The following is a 23,740-nucleotide window of genomic DNA, read 5'->3' as shown; positions in this document are numbered from 1 at the left end:
TATGCCTGAAATAGAGCTTGGATGCTGAGACCAGTATTAAAACGGAGTCCTGCGCCAGTGTAAGAAACACAGTCAGTCCAAGGTTGTGTTTTGGGCAGGTTTCGACAGAGCGAATATTTACCTGTGGCTTCGAATTGACTTCTTTTCACCTGGTCTCTGCCATAGCTAGAAGTGAGAGTAATCCCCTGTCAGGTACTCACAGAGTACAGTGTGGGAGATAGGGTAAGTGCATCCAGAGGAAGTATGTGATAACCCAGGTGTAGACTGTCCTGCAACAAATCCTCCTAGCAAAAGTGCAGGAGAGAACACCCGAGTAGCCTATAATCACTCTAAACTGAAGTGGTATTAAAGCGTGCGACCAGAGGTGTGATGTAACCCCTGTCCAGCCACCAGATGGAGCAGAGTGGTTGAATTATAGCAAGTTTAAAAATTTAGCACCATGAAGTTAATATATCCCAAACCTAACCCCAATGTTACAGTAACATTTTTTTTTTTTTTTTTTAAGGTCAGCACATGAGACCTTAGAGAAAAGCTTGTTTGGCGGGAAGAAAGCCTCCCGTCTAGTATGGGGCCTAGGTATTTCAGACAAGGGGAAAGCTGGAGTGCAGACTTTTAGAAATTTGATCACCCAAAACCAAGGCCTGAAGAATTTGGCTAGTCCTCTGGACATTTGCAGACAGTTGCAAGGGAGATGAATCCTTCCGAAGAAGGTTATCTAAATAATCTGGATGCCCCGTTTTCTTAAAAGCTAAAGTAAGGGTGTAAACATCCTTGTGAATTCTCTGGGTGCAAAGGATAGCCCAAAACGGTAGTGTAACAAACCAAAGTGTTTGTTTTCTAATGTGAAGCACAGATGAGGTGGATAAATAGGAATATGGGAGGTAGGAATCTTAAGTGTCTACTGATGCCACATAATGCCCTTGGTTCAGTGCGGTAATAACTGACCTTGTGGATTCCATTTGAAAATTGTGAACTTGAAGGTACTTGTTTTGGGAATTTAGGTCCAAGATAGGTTTAATAACCCTGTTTTGAGAGGAATCCTTTGAATGTGTTTGCCAGTGGGAACAAAACTACTCCTTAAAAGGCAAGATAAGATTCAGGGTAGTTTGTAAATGTCACTGTCTTTGGGCAGATTTTGGTTGGTTTGAGAGAATAAAAACAAAGAGGGTAAAGTTGGAAGTCTATTTTGTACCACTTTGAAACCACTGATTGAACCTATAGGTCTGGAAGCCAGAGGAATGTTAAAAGTATAACAAATGCCACCATTGTTTAGAGCAATTTTACCCCATCACTGTGGAGAGGGCTTTGTGTTCCAAGACATGCATCAAGAGGAAGGGCAAATGTTTTGCTTTGAAGATGAAGCTTGTGGATGTTTTGGGACATTTTATGAATTTGTCAAGTGCCTTTACAAAAGGGCATACGGGTGATGCATCCTTTATAGGCAGCTGCAGCTAACCAGACTTTCAACCATATGATCAAAAAAAATTATAGCCATTCTGGAAATGTGTGTCAGGACATGTTCAAGAACATTAACAAAGAAAGGGAAGGTGAAAGGCAGTGTTTGTAGGCGTTCAGCTGTTCTCAAAAGCAGGATCCTGTGAATTGCTCATTGCCCTACTCCAATTAGCTACGATTTGACAAACAGAAAATTGCAGCAGAAGCCAATTGCAGGGCTGGAACATCAAACGTGAAGAGGGCCTTTAAACCGTCTCAAATTTTCTGTCTGCAGAATCCTTAAAATGAAGGAACATCCTCTATAGGCACAGGAAGATACCCAAGACTGAGTGAGTCAGTACTAGTAGAACAATCTATTTAGTAGTGAATTATTTTTCACTGGATATAGCTCGGCAACGATGTTGAAGGGTGAAAACATTTTTAGAAAAAACAAAAGAAACATGGATTGCCCATTCTATTTGTTCATGAATACAGAAAATATTTTAGATGTTGCAAATCCCTTAGTACCCAGGAGCCTAGCAAGGAAATCAAATACGACTATACCAAGGCTTTTATTGCTTTGAAACTTAGCATCAGGTATATGAGGATGGTGGTGAGAAATCTTATAGAGCCTCCTCTAACACACCCCCTGGGTCTTCTTTAAAGTTTTTCATGTCTTTTTTTTCACAAGAAAAAAGTTTTTCATGTCTACTTCTTCCAAGGGAGGTAGATCTAACACAGGTAAAGAAGGTGGAAGTGCAGACAAAAGCATTTAGGCTCTGGACAGTGATAAATTAAGACCGTTTTCAGAGAAATTCTTGTGGGTTGCCCATGGATTCGGGTTTGTAAATTGGGCAAGCAGGTTCTGGGAAGGAAACACAGTAACCCAGGTGTTGACCATCCTATAGTGAAGGCCTCATTGCCAAAGGGCAGGAGGTAGTCCTTGAGAACCCAATAAAGCTTTTCAATGAAAGTTGGTAAGAATAACTGCTACATGTTGTGTGATGCAACACCTGGTCATCCACATGAGACTAAGCTTTGAAAGGTAGAAATTGAATGGAAAGTCAGCAAGTAAATAAAGTAAACACATTTCCCAGTTTCCTGATTGTTTTAAATGTAAAATCAAATCATCAGATTAGGTGACACTAATAAGTGTGGAGTATATTAAGTGCCACATTTGTTGAAGGACTAAAGCATCAGTCTGATAACATGACAAACCTGTCTTACGTTTCCATGTCACCAGTCCCTGTATGGGTGCAGATGTCACCGATCACAGTTGGCATAACTAACACACACAGACACACACACAGTCTTCAGGGTTGAGCACTATAGCCCTAGACTTGTATAGCATGTGCTCTGTACTGTACAAGATAGAACCCCTCTTCCAAAGAAGTTATGTTTACGCAGGAATAACTTAGCTGAGGTAACTGCAAGCATGTATGCATCGGTCCACGTTTCTGTCTCCTACACTTTAAAGCACAACTGAAGTCACAGCAATGGTATGATTTCAATACAACTACATATCTAACAGCCTTATCTTCACTTTCCAGTTACAGCTTATTTGCAGGGTGTTTGGATACAATTGTGAAGTGCAATAATTACCAAAGCTGGAACTAGAACACTTCCTTTTCACCGCACAGTAAAAAATAAAGTGATCATACAAACCCCAGAATTTTGCTTTTTACTTAGTTATGACATAGCTGGAAAGTGAGGGCAAAAACCTAAATTTCTACCAATGTTGTAAATATATATATTTTTTTAAATGACCACAAAACGAGAGTACAGGACTATAAATAGATGAGAGGCAAGACTTAACAGGTCCAAAATATACTGGCTACTATAACTTTTTCCTGAGATGGTTCTGCAACTTCACAAAAAACATGTATTGAAAGGCTCTGACGCAACTTCCAAAATAACAGGATAATGCATAAACATTGAAAATGTACATTAGACGTATATAACACTTTTTGGTTTTGAATCTGTTTAAATTAGAGTATGATTAGCCAGGCACACCCCTCTTGTCACTTCTCGCTATTCAACAGAAAAACACAAGAACCAGACGAAAAAATAAAACTCAAAGAATACAAAGTTTAGGATACAGTTTTCCTTAACTCTTTCCCTTAAATATGGATACAAAAAATAACATTTCACTTTTTCGCACACAAAAAAAAAAAAAAGCATAATAATGTTAAACGAAAAAAAAAAAAAAAAAAAAACCAGAAAAAATTACCAAAGAAAGGGGGAAATGAAAACAAGTTGTGGGAATATTCAATTTGACTATTAAGTCTTTAATAGGAAGAAGCTCTTAGTTTAAGAGCATTGTAAAAGTCCGGCTTTGTTGAAAGTATTCCAGTCCAAAGGCAGCTGCTTGAGGGTATGCAGAGGTGATTAGATCCAAGCAAGGTGTCCCTCTACCTGTTCAGTAACCAATTTGTTCCTGCAAAGACTGGAATCCGAATGTAAAAATCAACTACTGGAGAAAGCAATTTGTACACTGAGTAAGTTGGAGGGTAAAGAGGAAAAACCAAACCAAACCAAAAAAAAAAAAAAACCTAAAAATAACAATTAAAAAGAAAAAAAAAAAAACTAAAAATTTTGCACGTATAAAAGAAAGTTAAATTTCGGAAAAGGCAATTCAGATTGCACAGCTGTTAACAAGAAAGGAGAGAAGAGGATTTCTTTCAGCTCATCAATATGATGAGTTGATTCATTGTCAGCACCCAGGCAAGCATTCTACATGATGTTTAGTTTGGATACCACCCTGATCCCCTTCAAAACTATTAAAAAAAATAATTAGGGACTGAATGTATTATCTGGCTTACTTAAAGTGAACAAAAAGATAGTACAGTTCCTGGGGTGGATGAAAAGTCTGTGTCCTCAGTCCAGCCTTAAATTAGGAGCTGGTCTTAAAATACTCCAATGAGGCATTAAAGAAAGAGGAAGCTGTGGATTGTCACCCTGCCAGGTGAGGACAACCATCATATGGTGACAAGGTAAGCAGGTGCTATGTACTGGATGTAGGTGGCTTGTCTCCTTCATCGCTAGGTGCTGAGGGGGGAAAAAAAAAAAAACACTAGTTAAAAGAGTGTAGCTCAACATCCAAAGTAGCAAAGACATTTTAGAAAAAACGTTAACAAGCATAATAGTGAGTGAAACAGAAGAAAAAAGGGGGGGAAAAAAAACTCAGCAACTTGCTTATTTCTGCTACAGTGCCCCAAGCCTCAGCAACAAGAGCTGTGAAATCATCATAATGCAAGAAACTGGGAAAGTATCAAAAGTTTTTGGAGGAGAACTAATTAAATTACATTTTGCACTGCAACCACTATGGGAATAATAGGATTTTTTGCACTCACCGTAAAATCCTTTTCTCTGTTGTATATGGACGGACACAGCCTTCACAAATCTTGACATATGGGTTATGTTCCTGTTCATAGGAGAGGACTAGGCAGAACATGTTAGATATTTAAATACATGTTACTTTAACAGAGTTGAACAGCCCCGCCCAGGGGGCAGTCCCTCCGGACATAACCCTCTGCCCTGCAGCATGCAGCCTCAGTTCGTAACAAGCAGTACAAACCTAAAAAGGAGGGGTGGGTGCTGTGTCCGTCCATGGAGAAAAGGATTTTACGGCGAGTAAAAAAAATCCTATTTTCTCTTTTTGTCCATGGACGGACACAGCCTTCACAAATCTTGACATATGGGACTGCCCCAAGCAGTGTAAAAAAAAAAAAAAACGATGGGTGGGAACAGTATCTATAAAAACTTCACCCAAAAACAAGCAGAGCTCCTCAACAGAGGAGGTGCAACTTTAAACAGCCGTCTGCAAAACCTTGTGGCGGAAGGAAGCATCCGAAGATGCACTCACATCAACCTTGTAAAATTTGGAGAAGGTGTGCACTGACGACCAAGTCGCCACTTTGCACACCTGTGAGACAGACGCTTAATGTTGGAAAGCCCAGGAAGCACCAATTGCCCTGGTTGAATGTGCCGTGACCGGAAAGGGGGGCACCCGCCCCTTAAGAGCTGTATGACGGTCTGCCTGTTCCACGAGAAATGGTGGCCGACAAGACCGCCAGGCCCTTTTATGGACCAGACACCGACACAAATAGCGAGTCAGACCACCGAAACTGAGCCATAGCAGACAGGTACACCCACAAGGGACGTACCACATCTAAAGTATGAAGTGCAACCTCCTTAGGATGCGCCGGATGAGGACACAAGGATGGAAGTACAATGTCCTTGTTATGGTGAAAAGCCGAAACCACCTTCGGAAGGAAGGAAGGCTGCAGGTGCAGCACTGCCTTATCCTAATGGAGGACCAAGTATGGCGACTTGCAAAACAATGTAATGACCACTAAAAAGGCCACCTTCTGAGATAGTGTCAAGAGAGGAATTTCTCTGATATTTTCAAAGGGAGGTTCCTGAAGAACCCTCAGACTCCACTCTGCGGAGAAGATGAGGAAGCAACTTGTGGGGGAAAGGCATGAATTAGCCGACACTGACCCCACAAGGCACCCAACGCACCTGACGCGTCTGCCCAGGGATCTCTGGACCTGGCCACGAACCTCAACACCTTGTGATTGAGGCGAGAATCCAGGAGATCCACGTCCGGTGTGCCCCACCTCCTGCAAAGGAGTTGAAACACCTCCGGATGCAACGACCATTGCCCCTGGTCCAGCATCTGGCGACTTAGGTAGTCCGCCTGCCAGTTTTCTACGCCTGGAATGTAGACGGCCGACAGAGACGGCACGTTTCTTTCCGCCCAAATGTAGAGGTAAAAAAAAAAAATTCCCTAAATAGCTTCCTTTACCTTAGTGCAGTCCTCCTTCACTTACCTCATCCTTCGATTTTGCTTTTAAATGTCTTTTTTTTTTCTGAGAAATCCTCACTTCCTGTTTTTCTGTCTGTAACTCCACACAGTAATGCAAGACCTTCTCCCTGGTGTGGAGTGTCGTGCTCATCCCCTCCAATTGAGGGGGCAAGCAGGAGAGTCAGGACGCCCACTAACACACAGTTCCTTTCTCTGCAACGTAGAGAGCATCCTGACTCTCCTGCTTGCCCCCTCAAGGGAGGGGGCAAGCACGACACTCCACACCAGGGAGAAAGCTTTGCATTACTGTGTGGAGTTACAGACAGAAGAACAGGAAGTGAGGATTTCTCAGAAGAAATAAGGACATTTAAAAGCAAAATCGAAGGATGAGGTAAGTGAAGGAGGACTGCACTAAGGTAAAGGAAGCCATTTGGAAAAAAAATTGTACCTTTACAACCCTTTTAAGGGAGTCCCTCACAGCATTGATAAGCGCACTGACAAGTGCCCTGTCCTGCACTGACCCAGGCAAGGGGTCTTCCTCACAAGGAAGATCCTGGTTCACATCCTCTGACAACCCAGAACTGGGGTCCTGTGCCGCAGCCAGGCCCAGAGTCAGAGCATTCCCAAAGGGATGGCGGGGGGAGGGGGCACTTTTTACCCCCCTTACGCCCGCACGCCACTTCCACCCTGGCAACAAATGATTCCAGGACTGCCGACAAAGTGTCCATGGGAACCGCAGGTGCAGGAGCACCAGCTGCCACCTCTGGCCTGTTTGGAGAAGAAGGAACAGACACTGACTCCATAACACCACAGACAGCTCTCAGGGACCAATTCAAGACCTGACAAGTCCACCCTCCTTGCTGTACCCAGGGGGGGGCTTACCCAGGGGACTCACCAATCCAGCAAGAGACTGCTCAGCACCGCTGCCCGCCCTCTGTACACAGCGTGTGTGTGAGAATAATCTGTGATGAGAATTGTGCTGCGCACCATTCAGGATGGCAACACTAGAGGCCAAAAACCCACACCAAAATGGCCACCACACGCCTCAGAGAAAAAAAAGGGCGCGACCACAAGAAAATGGCCGCCCACATTATATACCTGCGCCACAGCGCGACCACGACAAAATGGCCGCCAATAAGAAAATGCAATAGAAACAGCAGACATACTAATAATGGCGTTGGCACCGCCAACGATGTGTATAAGAAGGCCGAGGTATGGACTTCCACGAGGCAGAGCACCCCCCCAGAAAAAACGGGCCCCGACACCCAACAGTCCCCCGGAGCCCCCCCACAGGTCCACCCAGGTCGCAGCGAGCCCTTTAGAGCAGAAGGGGAAATGTGACAGAGAGCGGGGAAAGGGAGGATAGGAGAACCCCCTAATCCCAGGAATGCCCAGCTGTTCCAACCCGCCGAGGCAGGAGGAACCGTACTTACCCGTCAATGCGAGGACCTGCTGGTGCGTTCCGGACAGGCCTACAACCGAGTTGGAGTAGCTGTCGGCCTAGTCCACTATGAGTGGGACAGCAAACAGCCCAGTCATATGTGGACCCTGGAGCAAAAAGCCCACCGACCACCCCTGGAGTCATGGGGTATGTTGTGGCCGTCCCAGCGCGTAGCTAAGGTCTGCTCACGCTCGATGGCCAGGCTGGGGAAACTACAAGGATCTATATTATCCAGCCTGACACCCAGCCGGCAGTTGATAGAAGACTCTCAAGAATAAAATAAAACATTTCTTCAGGGCACTGGGCCCAAAGGGAGCCACGTCCTTCTCCTCTGCAAGGCAGAAAAAAACTGAGGCTGCATGGTAGAGGGTTATGTCCGAAGGGACAGTCCCCTGGGCGAGGCTGGTCAACTCTGTTAAAGTAACATGTATTTAAATATCCAACATGTTCTGCCTAGTCCTCTCTTATGAACAGGAACATAACCCATATGTCAAGATTTGTGAAGGCTGTGTCCGTCCATGGTCGAAAAGAGAAATACAGTTTTTACAAGCTCAGCATTTTAGGTACTTGCAATTAGTCACCTCATAAGAGCAGTGTGTAAGGCATAATTAATATATATATATATTACAGTTTGGGTACATCTAGATAGCACAAGGTCTCTGGTCTGTTGAAACAAGAAGTGATAGAAATTCCTGAGTAGTCACCAGAATAGAGAGGAACAACAATATTACAATGGTACATTTGTTACAACATCCTAAAAGGATTTAAAAAGGAAAAGTCCAGCCTGAGCTTCTCCTCTGGGTCACAGGAGTGCAATTCGTTTTGCACTCCTGTGACCAGTTTTCAGCAGAGATCGTTCTGAAGTCCGCTCTCCGCTGATGCCACTGCCATCAGTCGAGGCAGCGCGTCATCCTGACTTTTCAAGTCTGGATCCGTCAGCCACTTAGCAATCTCAGCAAGCCGCTGAGACGGCCAATACCCGCCCCTCCACAGCTCATCGCTCCAATGAGCGTGGAGGAGCAGAGAGCAGAGACGCTGACCGACAATCAGCAGCTCTCCTCTGAGATCTGTGAGAATAGAGCCATCGGTAATGTTCGGTGGCTCGGTTCTCAGTGCAGAGCAGGGGACAGATGTAGCATCTGTCTGATGCTGCATCCACATAAGCAAGTATGAATAAAAAAACTAAACAAAGAAAAGAAAGAAAAAAAAGGAAAAAACACACACTTCTCTTAACTTTTGTCAAGTGAACTGGCTTTGTATTTAAGTGTAAACAAAGCAGATTGTAACCAATCAACATAAGCTTATTTTTTTACCAAAAATATGTAGCAGAATACATATTGGCCTAAATTTGATTCTATTTAAATTTTTTCATTGGATAGGGTTTATAGCAGAAAGTAAATAAATACCTTTTTTGTTTATAGCGCAAAAAAAAAAAAAAAAAAGCAATAGTGATCAAATACCACCAAAATAAAACTCTTTGAGGGGGGATTTTTTTTTTTATATAAAGTGGAGTTTCCATCCCAAATTAATTTTTTTCATTATTGTGCTCATTAGACCTAGAAATACTCACCTGGAAATGCCTGTTGCTATGCGGTCCCACGAAATCTGCCTTTGGAATCACCTAGGATTCGGACATCTCCCTCGGCTCCTCAGCACGCTAATACTCCTGAGAAACGTGTGTCATAATTTCCCAGGATGCAGTGTGCTCCCCCATTATAACTCCCCATCCAAGACTTCCAGGAAGTACCGTATTTATCGGCGTATAACACGCACTTTTTTCCCCATAAAATCAGGGGAAAATCGTGGGTGCGTGTTATACGCCAATAGCATACCTCGGAGGGGAACGAGCGCCCGCCGGAAATCACTGAGCTGTCATCTCCTCTCGGCTCTCACTCGGCTGTCACGTCACACATGCACAGTCCGGGCCTCCGCCATCGGACCATCTCCTGTGAAGGAGGGGGATGGGCGCCCGCCGGAAATCACTGAGCCATCATCTCCTGTCGGCTCTCACTTGGCAGTGACGTCACACATACACATTCCCCGCCTCCGCCACCAGCATTGGACCAGTGTTCCGTCTATCACAGGAGATGGTCCAATGCCGATGGCGGAGGCGGGACTGTGCGCGTGTGACCTAACAGCCGAGTGAGAGCCGAGTGGAGATGACGGCTCCGACTTCTGGTGGGCGCTCGTCCCCCTCCTTCCCCTCCGAGGTATGTGTGAGAGGCAAGTGTAGAGGTCAAAAAAATAGACCCTGAACTGTACTCACTCCTGAATAATATTGAATGGATCAGCAGCAACCTTTCTCTTTGTAGGAGCTCCATGTCCCCTCAGTGAAACACACAAACTCCCCAAACTTGCCGAAAATACCAGCCCACCTGGCTGTCTTGAAAAGTGTTCCAGAGCAAGGAATTTATGTTAGCTATGACACTGTCCACAAGCTGATTATGGCTGCAGTTGAGCTATGAATATAATTATGAAAAATATCTCAAGGTATTCCACAGCACGAAGGACAAATATCCCCTTGTGGGCAGCGAAGGTCTATAATGTTATATCTGTCAGGAAAGTCTGAGGGACACCCCAGAGACTGGCTTAGATTGCTTCAAAGTTATTTATTATAAAAAAAAAAAGGGGTGCATGTTCTACGCCGATAAATACGGTAAGTGCTTGTGAGCTTCACAATGCCCACAAGCAAAATGACAACGGTGTGGACATAGTTTTATAAACTATCTTTTTTGAATAACTATGCGGAGCATTGTAAAAAAGTGACTGGATTTATATTATAAAAACCACAAATGCTAATTGTGGTTGGAACCCCGCTTTAGGGACCGAGCCTGTTTTTCAGACTTGTGTTTACAAGTTTTAAAACCGTTTTTTTTTTTTTTGCTAGAAAATCCCCAAACACACACACACACACACATTATATATATATATATATATATATATATATATATATATATATATATATATATATATATATATATATATATATATAAAAAAATTCTAACACCCTAGAGAATAAAATGGCGGTCATTGCAATACTTTTTGTCACACCGTATTTGCGCAGCGGTCTTACAAGCGCACTTTTTTTTGGAAAGAATTCACTTTTTTGAATTAAAAAATAAGACGACAACAGTAAAGTTTTTTTATATATTGTGAAAGAATGTTACGCCGAGTAAAATGATACCCAACACGTCACGCTTTAAAATTATGCCCGCTCGTGGAATGGCGTCAAACTTTTACCCTTAAAAATCTCCATAGGTGACATTTAAAAAATTCTATAGGTTGCATCTTTTGAGTTACAGAGGAGGACTAGAATTATTGCTCTCGCTCCAACGATTGCGGCGATACCTCACTTGTGCGGTTTGAACACCGTTTTCATATGCGTTCGCTTCCAATAGTAATAAAATCCCTTGTAATAGAAAAAGGCATGACAGGTCCTCTTAAATATGAGATCTGGGGTAAAAAGGCCTCAGATTTAGACTAAAATGCAATAAAAAATTAATAAAATAATAATAAAGAAAAAAACATTTGGTCATTTAAAAAAATTACAACAAAAAAATGTGCCTTTAAGACGCATGGGCGGAAGTGATGTTTTGACGTCGCTTCCGCCCTGCTATGCTATGGAGACGGGTGGGGGCCATCTAGCCCTCACTCATATCCATGGCAAGCAGGAAGAAGGACCCGATCGCCTCCGACGCTACCGATGGCTCCGGTAAGCAGTGGAGGGTGCGGGAGAGCGGCCCTCTCCCACCGCCGATAACTGTGATCTCATGGCGAATCCGCCGCAGAGACCACCATTATCGTTTACAGGACCGGCCACGGAAAAGATGGATATCTCTGTTGTGGTAGCAGCTGCTGCCGTTACCGAGATATTCATCTTTAATGTGCCGACGTATATGTACGCGAGTCGGTCCTTAAAAGGGACACTAAAATCAAGATTTTCTTTGTTTAAAAACAACATGTTATACTTGCCTCCGCTGTGCAGTTCGTTTTGCACAGAGTGGCCCCGATCCGTGTCTTCTGGGGTCCCTCGGCGGCTGTCTCTGCTCCTCCTCGCAAAAGCTTTCCACGTTCATGCGAGCTCCCTCGCATGGTGGAAAGCTTTTGCGAGCGTGATACAGCGGCAGCCATAGCCGCCGACTGTATCACTCGGCCCCGCCCCCAGGCGCACCGCGTCATCCGCTGTGATTGACAGCAGCGCCAGCCAATGGCTGCACTGCTATCAATCCGCCCAGCCTAGCCAATCAACGGCCAGGCTAGGAACCGAATAGGACGACGAGAATGCGCACGGGACTTTCGAGTGGAGAGGTGGGGGGGCGGTGCTATCAGATGTTTTTTTACCTTCATGCATAGGATGCATGAAGGTAAAAAAACTTTTACCTTTACAACCCCTTTAAGTGGTTAATTTGGGTACAGCATTGCATGAACGTGCAATTGTCAGTTAAAGTAATGCAGTGACACACCACATAAAATAGCCTGGTCATAAAGGAGTAAATCTTGCGAAGGTCAAGTGGTTAAGGTAAAAGAGCCTTACTGGAACAACTTGCCTAAAAGAAAAAAAATGGATGTTCCATGAAAGTTTGTGAATAAATATCACAGCCATGCATGGCAAGGTTTCTGAAATGTTTTAATAAATAAATTGACTTGCCAAGAAATGCAGTATCGCTTCACATCATAGTTTAATAAATATTAAAAATTGCTCTGGCTACTCCAGTGCAGGTAGTATATTTACCAACTGTGGTTGAGACAGCAGGCGTAAGGACATCATCATCACTGTCTTCCTCATTGCACTGGGCCACCTCCCTTACTGGTTCAGGGCACTTGGTCTCTGTCTCCTGCTCTACATGACTCCTAAGAGCAAGGATGCGATGGTGAATAGCAGCAAAAATCTGACCCGTGTCTTTAGAGCTTGCCTTTAAAGAGAAAAGAAACATGCTCCTTTAGGTAAAGCAGGAGATACATTCTACAAAATATGAAAATCAGTTAAATACTCACAGATATTAGAAAGACTTTTACACCCTGGTCTTCTGTGTCCATTGCAGTAATCCTTATGCTCTTCTCACTAGCTTTGTCTATCTGCATCTGAGCCCAGAGCTTAGTGTTGAGAATTAATCGCAGACTGCCTTGAGTGCGCATCACTGGGCAGGAAAAGTCACATATAAAAAGATTAAACAATTGCTGCCTTTCCATGTCCTAAACAATCAGAATAGGCCTCCTCAACTGTGAGGACACAGAGGTCTAAAGCTCAAGCTATGAAATTAGTGTTTCACAGAATTCAGCCATTAAATACCAGTACAGTAACATAAGACTTGCCTTATGACCAAAATGTTGCATTACACGCAAGACTGTAAATTACTAGCCAATGAAAATAAGGGCCGGTCCGCATATGTAAAATGTATCTACAATATATACTTTAAGAGGGAGAGAAGAGGAATGAAGAAAAAGATGACCTTTTTGTTACCAGGCTAATCTTACCACTTTATACAGTGCACTCCTAGTATTCAGACCCCCCCTCAGTTCTTTCCCCACTTATGCCAATGTGATATTTCAGTTTTCCAGACAGGCTCCATGGCAGCATATGTTTGGGTAGCCCCGCCCTCACTCCTACCCCATAGGTCCCCACGCCCATAAATTTTCAGGCTGAGCCAGAGTGCGCGTTCTTTTTTTTGTCCTCCTCACTCATAGGACCATTTTGTAGGAAGTTATTCTACCTTTTGGAAGTGTTGTCTCATGCAGGACAGCTGTGCGGATGTTAAGAGCGTCCTAGAGTGTCCAAAAGAGGTCTTCCAGGATAGTTCTGGTGGTCCCAGAGACCCCAGCAATCAACGGGGTGGTGTTAAGGCACACACTAGCGCAGTCGATCGATACCTACATAACAAAGGCCCAGGCAGGCCCAGGCAGGCTTTTGTGATGGTCCGATGACCTGATAACAGCGGTCTAGGTTACATGAGTATGTTTGGCTTGAGGTCAGCAGAAGGGACCAGACGCCATGCGGGCTTGTGCAGCAATTGTACATGTTCTGCATTTTTAAGAAAAGAAAAAAAAAATATTATAATTCTACCTTAAGTATGTTAGCTGGGATTTATTTCTTACTGCAACAGGTCCGGCCGTCTCTAGGGATGGCAATTCCAGCAGATGTGATTTTAAGAGTACTCCCGCTCTAAACATGGATCTCTGTCAAGAATACAGAGGAAGTTCCCAGAACCCTACAAGAGATTGGCTGGCTATTCTTTCAAAAGGGTCATGTGACTCCTTGTGTATCAGAGAGCTTAATTCATCACGGTTCGTGGTACATTGTTTTTGCCACTAGAGCAAACTGGTGGTAGGACGCTGATTAATCCTGGCTTTCCTCTCCTCACCTGTCAGCGTCTTAATACCCGATGATTAGGACCATGGTTTCTCACATCCCTAATATTGTGGTGTGCTCAATGGAAATGGCCTCCAGTCCTGAAAGGTTTTTTTTCACTAATGTTCATCATGCACCCAGCTATTCATGTCTCGCAAACAGGCAGATGAAACCTTGGGCGCAGGCAGTTAAAAATCTGTGCTGCTGACATATTGCCAGTGGAACTCACCTGTCGGACAGTTGTATTGCCAGTAGAACGCCCCGGTTGGGAAGTTGTTTTGAACATTCTGTTTTTCTAGCCAGATTGTTTATGCTCCCTTTGCCTTTTGTCACCTGACATCAGGCCTTTTAGGCCCCTTTCACACGTGCAGACCATATGTCCGCTTTTTCATCCATCCGTTTGCGGATTAAAAAGGGACATACATTGGTCCCTATGTGATTGCAGGTGTCAGCGGATGAACATCCGCTGACACCCGTAATCGTTCGCCTCCGCAAACATCCGATTTTGCAGACGGAAGAGAAATACTATTTTTTCTTCTGTCTGCAGAGCGGATCGGATGAACACGGACATACGGTCCGTGTTCATCCGCTCCCCCCATAGGGGAGAGCGGAAAAAAGACAGGGCGGTCCCTGCACAGTGTGCAGGGACCTCTGTCATCCGCCGGCTCAGCGGGGATATATAAAGCGATCCCCGATGAGCTTACGGACATAAGGAGGCGGATCATTAATGATCCGCCCCGTGTGAAAGGGGCCTTAGTCTCCAGTGAGCCTGAACAACATCAGGGGGCAGGTCAGAACCTGAAGGGTTAGTTCACCGAGAAGAGATAGAGATCACTGATCTGGGTGGAGTAGAATTTCTTTATCATCTCATTTGAGTCTACATACAAAACTTCTGGGGAAAATCCATATTCTGTGGCCCAATTGAGCAACAAGTGGTTCCTACATCTAGGTTCCTCAAAGTGGATTTCATCTCTGGACAAGAGGTCTGGGTTAGGTCTACTAGCATATCCTTACTGTTACAAGCTGGAAAGCTTTTACATCGGGGTCTGGGCCAAGCCCTGGGTGCAGATGCTGTGGCAGATCAGTAAAGGTCTCAGAAGCAAACCATATACAGCTTTTTGGGGTCTGTTACCAAAGACTGTGGAAACTATTGCAGTAATTCCCCATCGACCAAACAGGCCTTGGTTCCTGCCTTTGATACCGGGTTATCGAGTTGAAGTCCTTTCTCTCGGATGAGTTCCTTTGTCATAGAGTGCAATACTCCACCCTTGTTCATCTCTTCCAGTTTCTCATCCTGGCAGAAAGACACTGATCAGGCTTGCCTATTTCTCCAAGCCAATATTTATAAATCCTACAAAAGGATTTGAATAAAGCTTGTTCAGTTTGGACTGCTTGGTTTTCTTTTGCTTCAGTCCTCTGGTCAGGTGCATTCTGAACTTCAAAATTATTCTAAAGTTTTCTTAAAGGGCATATCTCTGCAGTCCCCGTCATATCCAATGGGTAGACTATCCTTTACTAATCCAATACTTTGATGGGGGGATGCATCTGAGACTCAAATGAAAGCCAAGATTCTCTAGGTGGGATTTACTACTTGCTCTGGACTTCCTTGCCAGCCCCAGATGAGACCTCTTTTCAGTCCAGCTTGGGTAAAGACTGAGCTATGAAGACATGAACTCTAAGGGATAGCTCTTCAGCTGGGAAGTTTGCCAAGACCAAATCTATATGCTAGAAAGGATCCTTTGGCGACATACAGCTCCAGGTGGGATCACCTCCAGGCAAGTTGGAGTAGGGATTGAGCCATGAGGTCATTCTCTCAGGGGCTACATTCCTCAGCAGGAAGTTTGCCAGAATCGGGACCTTTGGAAGTTTGCTCTTTCAGATGGGATCTCTTTCAGTCCAGTTTAAAGTAAAGGTTCATTCATGAAGGCAGACCCTCTATGGGTTCTTTTTTCCTCAGTCATGTGGTTTGCCATGATCTGGGCCTTCTTGCCATGGAGGGAACCTTGTTGTCATTCTGCCTAGTATGGGTAGTGTTTATATCCATACTGGGTTGTAATCGGCAGCCTATGAGAACAAAAGCTTTGTTCCTTTCATATGCAGGACCAACAAAGAAAGCTAGTTCCAGGCCATGCATATTGGGGATACTTTGAGCATGCTCTCAAGCACAGAGTTTTAGGCCATATTTGTAACTCTCTCTAGCAGGACCAGCAGGACAATGATATAATCTAGAATCATCGCTGGATAGGTCATTCCAGCTAGCCAGTAGGCTTATAGAGCTTAGAACTTGATTCCTAGGGAAGCAGTGCTAACACACTCAACCAGGAGTGTGTAGGATTCATGGACTCCCTGTGAAAAGGGCACCAGGAATATTTGTAGGGGGTGGCATGTCTTCTATTAAGGCTGTTCTGGCTCATTGTGGTGTGTAGCTAGCTTCCTTATTCTCTTAGTATCTATTCATAAAGGTTTCTGTTGGAAACCTTACTTTTTTTGTCATCCCCTTTTTATTGGCCTAGTTAGTTCCCAAATTTATGCTGCCATGGAGCCTGTCGGGAAAACAGAACATTTCCCATCTAATACTTACTGTAATTTTCTTTTCCTGATGGGCTGAATGGCAGCAGGAGCTCCCTTCCTGCATCATTAGTAGGCTAGTTACAGAACACGGCCTCTAGCTCAGGCTGAAAAGTTATGGGAGTGGGGTTCTATGGGGAGAGGAGCGAGGGCGGCTCTACCCAAAACGTATGCTGCCATGGAGCCCATCAAGAAAAGATTATTACGGTAAGGATTTGATAGGAAATTCAGTTTTTACTTTTTAATTTATTTGCAAACATTTCTAAAATTCTGTTTGGGCGAAAGATCAGCCAGTTTTCCTTCAATGTTTTATCAGCAAATCGGAACCTAGGATAAAAATAATGTACAAAAATGCTCGAACGACAAAGGCTTTTTTTGTTGTTGTTGTTGTTGTTACTTGTTTCTGATCGAGTGCATTCTTTCGTATCCGATATTTCTTAAATTAAATTGTTTGCTCTGTTCCCATACAAGAAATATTTTGGAGTTTGTCCCTTTGGAAATTTTTGTTTCGGAAAGGTCGGAATCGGTGTTCGAAAGTTGTGTACACACAGATAAAAATGGTCGCCTGGTTTTCTTATAGTATGTGAATGGGGCATAAGAAGCTGACCGACTTCCATGCACAGCTGCACCAGATTTTGCACTCTCAACTTTTAGTTAATCAACCCATGTATACATATAGGTATCTAAATCTACACACACACACACACACACACACACACACACACACACACACACACACACACACACACACTCACCCAGTCTAGACTGCAACGTGCCATCTTCGGTGGAGGCCATATCGTTTAGTCGGAGAAGACCTCGTCCCCTCTCTACCCAAGACTGAGACACTTTATCAAACACAAACAGTTTGCACTGGATCTGTTGCCACAAAACAAATAAAACATTTAAAAAAAGGGACACAAACATTATGAGACAAATCATTTCCCATAACCCAAATGTGCACATAGCAGAAAGCAAGTCAATGCTGCCTGCTTACAGAAAAACTATTTTTCAAAAGAGGATATAAAGTATCTTTAAATAGGACTCATGTACCATATACAGATTTATCAAAAGTTTTTTTTATCAAGTTTTGGAAACAGTGGGGATGGCTAGAATCACTAGGAAGAGTTCCCTTTAATTTCCTAGACACTCACAGGAAGTGAAAGGAAAACTCCCTTAAAAGATTTACAGACCGCCCGCCGCAGTTGTACTGTGGCAGGTTGGCTCCTCTGCACGAATCGTCGACATTGTACGTCGGTCGAGGAACACATCAATTTGTGGGCATGCCCATTCGCGAGCAAGGAGCCAACCGGTCCGGCGGTCTAACTATTTTCGATAGCTACAGAAACAGGAAGAAGGGGGATCTGTCAGTGTGAACCAACAGATCCCCGTTCTGTCCCGGGAGGAGAAAGAGATAGTCTGTTCCTAGTGATTAGGAACAGACTATCTCTCTCTTCTCCTCCTCCAGTTAGCCCATACAGTTAGCAACACCTCTCAGGGAACACACTTAAAAACCTTAATCGCCCAGTGTTAACCCCTTCCCTGCCAGTGACATCTATACAATAATTAGTGACCATTTTTAGCTCTGATTGCTGTATTAATTGCAGATCACCACCATTACCAGTTAAAAATGCCATAAATCTATCCCAAAGTTTGAAGACACTAGAACTTTTGCACAAACCAATCAATATACGTGTATTGCGATTTTTTTTTATACCAAACACATGTAGCAGAATACATATTGGCCTAAACTGAGGAAGAAATTATTATTATTTGTTTTGGGATATTTAGTATAGCAAGAAATTTTTATTTTACTTTTTCAAAATTGTCGCTCTTTTTTTGTTTAACCGCTTAACGACCGCCGCATGTATATGTACGTCCACAGAATGGCACGTACAGGCATATGGGCGGTCGGAAATCGTCGGGGAGCGATCCGGGATGAGGGCGCGGCTATTCGTTTCTAGCCGCCCCCTCGCGATCGCTCCCCCGGGGTTGAAGAACGGGGAGAGCCGTATGTAAACACGGCTTCCCCGTGCTTCACTGTGGCGGCTGCATCGATCGTGTCATCCCTTTTATAGGGAGACACAATCGATGACGTCAGACCTACAGCCACACCCCCCTACAGTTGTAAACACACACTAGGTGAAGCATAACTCCTTCAGCGCCCCCTGTGGTTAACTCCCAAACTGCAACTGTAATTTTCACAATAAACAATGCAATTTAAATGCATTTTTTGCTGTGAAAATGACAATGGTCCCAAAAATGTGTCAAAAATTGTCCCAAGTGTCCGCCATAATGTCGCAGTCACAAAAAAAAAAAAAAAAAGCTGATCGCCGCCATTAAGACCCTTTTTTGTTTGTCTGCGCCAGAATCAGATCGCATGGGTTCTCACGCCCATGCAATCCGATTCCTGTCCGAATTCACAGTTCGCACTGCGATCCGATCTGGGAGTGTCATCAACTTAATATTGACACTCCCAGCGGTTCGCATAAGGCAGTGTGAACTGCCTGCGATTCAGGTGCGATGCGGGAAGCCGCACCAGATTTGCAGGGTTTCCCACATTGTACCAGTGTGAACTGAGCTTTAAGATGGGCAATTGTTCTCTGTGTGCCCTTGTTCACACCACATCATGTTTTTTTTTACCTATGTGTGCATTGAGCCCAGGCAATTAAGACAACCAAAAGAACCCAGAAGACTAGCCCAAGATGGAATCACCAGTGACAATAGCGACCACAGCCTTTGCATAGCTAAGAGGGTGAATCTCAAGATAAAAGTGTGCCATAAGGTACAAATATGCCAATAGGTTGTAGGCTACAAAATGTGTTATTTATTTCCACTTTAATGCACACCAACCAATCCTTCCAGAAAGAATGGTAGTAAGGCTGTGCGGACCGCTGCTGTCTCCTTACTTGTAGTACATTACTCTCTGCTTCTTCTCCTGTGATCACTTCCACTTTTTCCAGTAAACACCGTTTTGCTGTGGCCTTTGTGTAAGCAGCTGCAGATTCCGCTAGTGATTCAGAGATGTTATTGGCTACAAGACATTCAAAAGACATCATGAGTACATTTCATATCATATGACCCAGAAATAAAAAAATATCACACACATACAGCTTACATTTGTCTGGGGTATTTTCCAACGAAGACCCCTCTGAACCAGAATCCAGACCAGAATTTTCCTTATTGCTATCAGAACTTGCCTCTACTTTGGGCGGACTCTAAAACAGAAGGTGGTTGACTTGATGGTTAAAAAGCGGAAGAGAAAAAAAAAAAAAAAAAAACACACACTAAATTCTATATTTTGGAGTACAGTACAAGACTGGTATTTATAGATCATGGGTAATATGTTCCTACCTTCAGGTGGGTGATTAAACACTGAAATATTTTGCTAGGGCTGCCCCTAAAGCATATCCATATAATCCTGCCCACTCTGAGGCTCCAGGTTTTTTAGCAAGCGATAATGAAAGGCACAGAAGGGAGAGACCTGTGCGCCTTGCTCTCCTCGATAACAAAATTACAGGCAAGTCAAAATTCCTATCATCTTATTTATACAGTACATGCCTGGTATTTGTAGACTATTGGGTGCACCCAAACAAATAAACTGAGGGTGGGCAACAACATACCAACTGAGAACTGGCCCACGAGAAATAGAAGCTCTCTCTTGTAAAGGGCCTAACTCAGAAACATGTCTAACAGATGTGATGGTGACCAGCAAGGCATCCTTAACAACTTCGATGCCAGAGCCATTTTTCCTTTTTTGCACACGTTAAAAAAAAAAAAAAAAAAAAAAAAAAAAGCACACACCCAGGAAAGAGCAAAAAATCGTAGTCGTTAATTTTTACATTATCACAGTGGTTTATGAAACGCAAATTTTCAATAAAAAATGTAAACGTTAATTTTAGGGCATAGAATGAACTTGCAGGGCAGTGGAAGTGCGAAAACCCAGTCCATAATTTGGTGGCGACGAGAGTTCACTGTAGGATGCAGAAGAAAACAAGACTGTCTGTAGAACACATCGGCTGTGTAGCTTTATCCAGGTAGTAAGAAGGGCGTCTTGGCTGCCATGACATTGTGTTTTGTAGCAGTTTCTAGTTTGTCAATTCATTTGACTTGACAAAGAAATGCACTGTCCTAGCACTGTCCAAAAAATTCACATCTAGATAACATGAATGACCTGGGTTTGTTAACAGCCAGGGGTAAGAAACCTTTGTGAAACTTGGTGTGCGGGGGGGGGCTGCCCGAATGGCAGGGTCACAAAGTGGAAGTTCTGGTCTCCCACAGAAAAAGTGGGAGACCAGAATATAGGCATACCATTTCACGAAGGAAGTAAAAAGTATTGTAAAAAAACACACTGACACAAAAGAATAAAGTCCTTTATTAAAAAAAAAAAAAAAAAAAAAAAAAACTCCAGCGCTGAAAAATCCACTCGTTCCCGGCTTCCAGCGTTGTCCTGATCCTGCGACGGGTGCGGGTGATCTCCCGCGATGAGAAGATCCAGCGTCGGGTGATCTCCGCTCCGGCGATGTGAAGATCCATCCATCCGGCGCAGCAGCATCCCGGACCTCCTCTCACCGCTGGGTCTTTCCTCTTCTTGGTCTTCCCCAGTGACAAACCCTTACAACCCCTTTAAGGGCTATACATTATACAATTTTCCTTTAGGATTTACCAAAAACTGTAGGGGTGAACCGAATGGAAATTTTGGTGCTGAAACCAAAACTGAAGGACGCACTAGGCCAAAAACCGATACCGAAAATGACTTTAAAAAAAAAAAATTATATATATATATATACACACACACACACACAAAAAAAATTGTCTTATATTTAAACTTTTTAATTAATATCAAAGTTAATATTTAAATTTAATGTTGGCCATTATTGCCACCTTTCGTGCAAAAAAGTTTAAGAAAAATGCAGTCTGCTGTCTCTAACCATCTCTTGTATCATGTCCACAGTCTCTAACCTTCTGATACAGGAGATGTTCAGAGACTACAGACATGATACAGGAGATGGTCAGAGACTACAGACGTGATACAGGAGATGGTCAGAGACTACAGACGTGATACAGGAGATGGTCAGAGACTACAGACGTGATACAGGAGATGGTCAGAGACTACAGACATGATACAGGAGATGGTGCCCGTCAGCTGCAGCCTCACCAGTGCCCAGATCTTAGTGCGTCATGGATCTTTATTTGAATTGCCCGGACCGCAACATCTCGCCTCCTGTGATCACGTCACACTGATTTAAAGTCTCACCAATGGATCAGTGTGCCGCCTGTCACAGGAGGTGGGACATTGTTACTGCGGCCCCTTTAAATTCAGCTCCGTGACACATGGAGATCGCAGCTCTTTGAGAAGGGAGGAGAGGCGGAGGGAGGACTGGGGCGAGCCAGGGTGACACCCCACCGCAATGGTATGAGGTCAAACCTAACACTTAGTGCACTAATTAGTGTGTGTATGGGAAAATAAACATGCAGTATTCCCAGCATCTGGAAATCAAGGGTTCTAGACATGCTGAAAGCTTTCCAAAGAATTAAGATATAAAAAGCAGAGGAGTCTGCTTTTGTCAGAAAGGTCACATGATGGATGCTCGGGGAGAGAGAGCAAGATGAGGAGTGCAGTATCAGAATAGGATATTGCTCTGGGACAATGAAACCGCCATCACCCTGGGCAGTGTTCTGTGCATCCTGTAAGCTGTCTGCCGACTGCATGCTATTAGGCCCCTTGCCTTTGGGATCTGCTAGTGAGGAGATCCCCAGGAGCGCAAAATTAATGTTTTTTTTGTGCGCAGGAAAGAAGTCTTCAGGGTCTGAGAACCACAGAAATGGAGCATGGTCCTGGATCACTAGAACACCCTCTAGCGGAATTTATACATAGCACTCCCCACCAAGGTGAGCATCAAAATGCAGGCTCCAGTGCCCAAAGCAAACATTACAGACCAACCTTAAAGTTAGGGGAGGGTACAGTATATGTGCTGCATAAATTGACAGTGCTATACAAGTACCTGTAATAAATAAATAAAAATAAACCCCCAAAAATGTGGTCTGGGTACGGACCAGAGGTACACAACAAGAATAGCCAATTTGGAAACGGCTAGGTAGCACAAAGCAATAAGCATTCAGATTTTGATAGAAAAGTCAGACTTCAATGGTTTAAAAAAAAAAAAAACACACGTCTCCAGGAGTACGAGGCTACAAATGCACAAATCGGTCATCTGTTTTTACTGCAACACAGCCCACATAATGAAAGTTTAGCATGTAATGTAGTGAAGACAAGCGAATTACAAGCAGAATAAAAATGTAAAAAAAAAAAAAAAAAAAAAAGGAGAATGTAATTTGTCATAAATGCTTCTTCAGTGCCTGCTAGCATATTTTACTTACAAATTGTTCCCGGAGCCATGCACAGTTGGATGAGTGGGCGTCGGGATAAAGTAACTCCCATGTGCATACGTGGGAACCAAGTCATCCCTGACCAATCAATCAAGATAGTTGAAGACTCCAGATCCGAAGAAATCTGGCAGGAGATGGAAGCATCAGTGACAGAGCAACAAACAACATGTAGGATTAGCGTGCCATAATGGTCAAATGTCAAGCGTACTTGCACATTATGCAACAGCTCCTAGCTGCTCTGAAACTTTAGTTCCGCTTTAAAAAAACATCTCTGCTATAGGAGAATTCTTATGTTTAGGCTGGAATTCCCAAAAGAAAAAAATATAAAAAAAATTTGAAAATTCTGTGTGAATTTGATTTACTGAGGTCTTTGACTTTGAAGCAGTGTGGAAAAATCATCATACATGTTCCACTTCCTCACACTGACCATTGGCATAGGTGTCCCTGCAGAGAAGCCCAGCCAATCCACTTTATCAGCAGTGTTACGGAACACCAATAGGTTACTCATGTAGAAACCAGTCATCTGGTTTTGATGCACACAGCCCATCCTATAAAAAGCCAGCGCTTTCTAGATTGAGCCGAGATGCACTAGGGCAGGACAGTTTTAGAAACACACCGAATAGGTTTCCAAGGCCATGCCAAAAGAAAGCTTAGCATGTAATGTAGGGAAGACAACAAGATCTGCATGTTCTCCACGTAGGGGAACCCCACTGTCCTGCAGAAAATACGTGGGAAAAATGAAAACCTGTAACAT

General features: G+C 43.7%; 1 protein-coding gene across 3 annotated transcripts in view; it reads right to left on the bottom strand.

Moving 5' to 3' along the window:
• Positions 1-3,170: 3,170 nt before the first annotated feature.
• The window catches only part of RANBP3 (RAN binding protein 3), an 83,454-nt gene continuing 62,884 nt past the window's right edge, over positions 3,171-23,740 (bottom strand). For 2 of the 3 annotated variants that reach the window (XM_040327290.1, XM_040327308.1), the window contains 6 exons: positions 19,715-19,814; positions 19,506-19,630; positions 17,355-17,475; positions 12,681-12,823; positions 12,418-12,598; positions 3,171-4,482 (listed from right to left, as the gene is read on the bottom strand). In XM_040327290.1, coding sequence (XP_040183224.1) covers positions 4,439-4,482; positions 12,418-12,598; positions 12,681-12,823; positions 17,355-17,475; positions 19,506-19,630; positions 19,715-19,814 — 714 coding nt within the window. In that variant the 3' untranslated portion in view covers positions 3,171-4,438. The remainder of the gene's footprint in view (positions 4,483-12,417; positions 12,599-12,680; positions 12,824-17,354; positions 17,476-19,505; positions 19,631-19,714; positions 19,815-23,740) is intronic. The other variant, XM_040327298.1, reaches the window with a different exon arrangement.

This window comes from Rana temporaria, chromosome 1 (assembly GCF_905171775.1).
Source record: "Rana temporaria chromosome 1, aRanTem1.1, whole genome shotgun sequence".
Lineage (NCBI taxonomy): Eukaryota > Metazoa > Chordata > Amphibia > Anura > Ranidae > Rana > Rana temporaria.
Note: the sequence above shows the minus strand (reverse complement) of the source record. Positions and strands in the feature narration are given on the sequence as shown.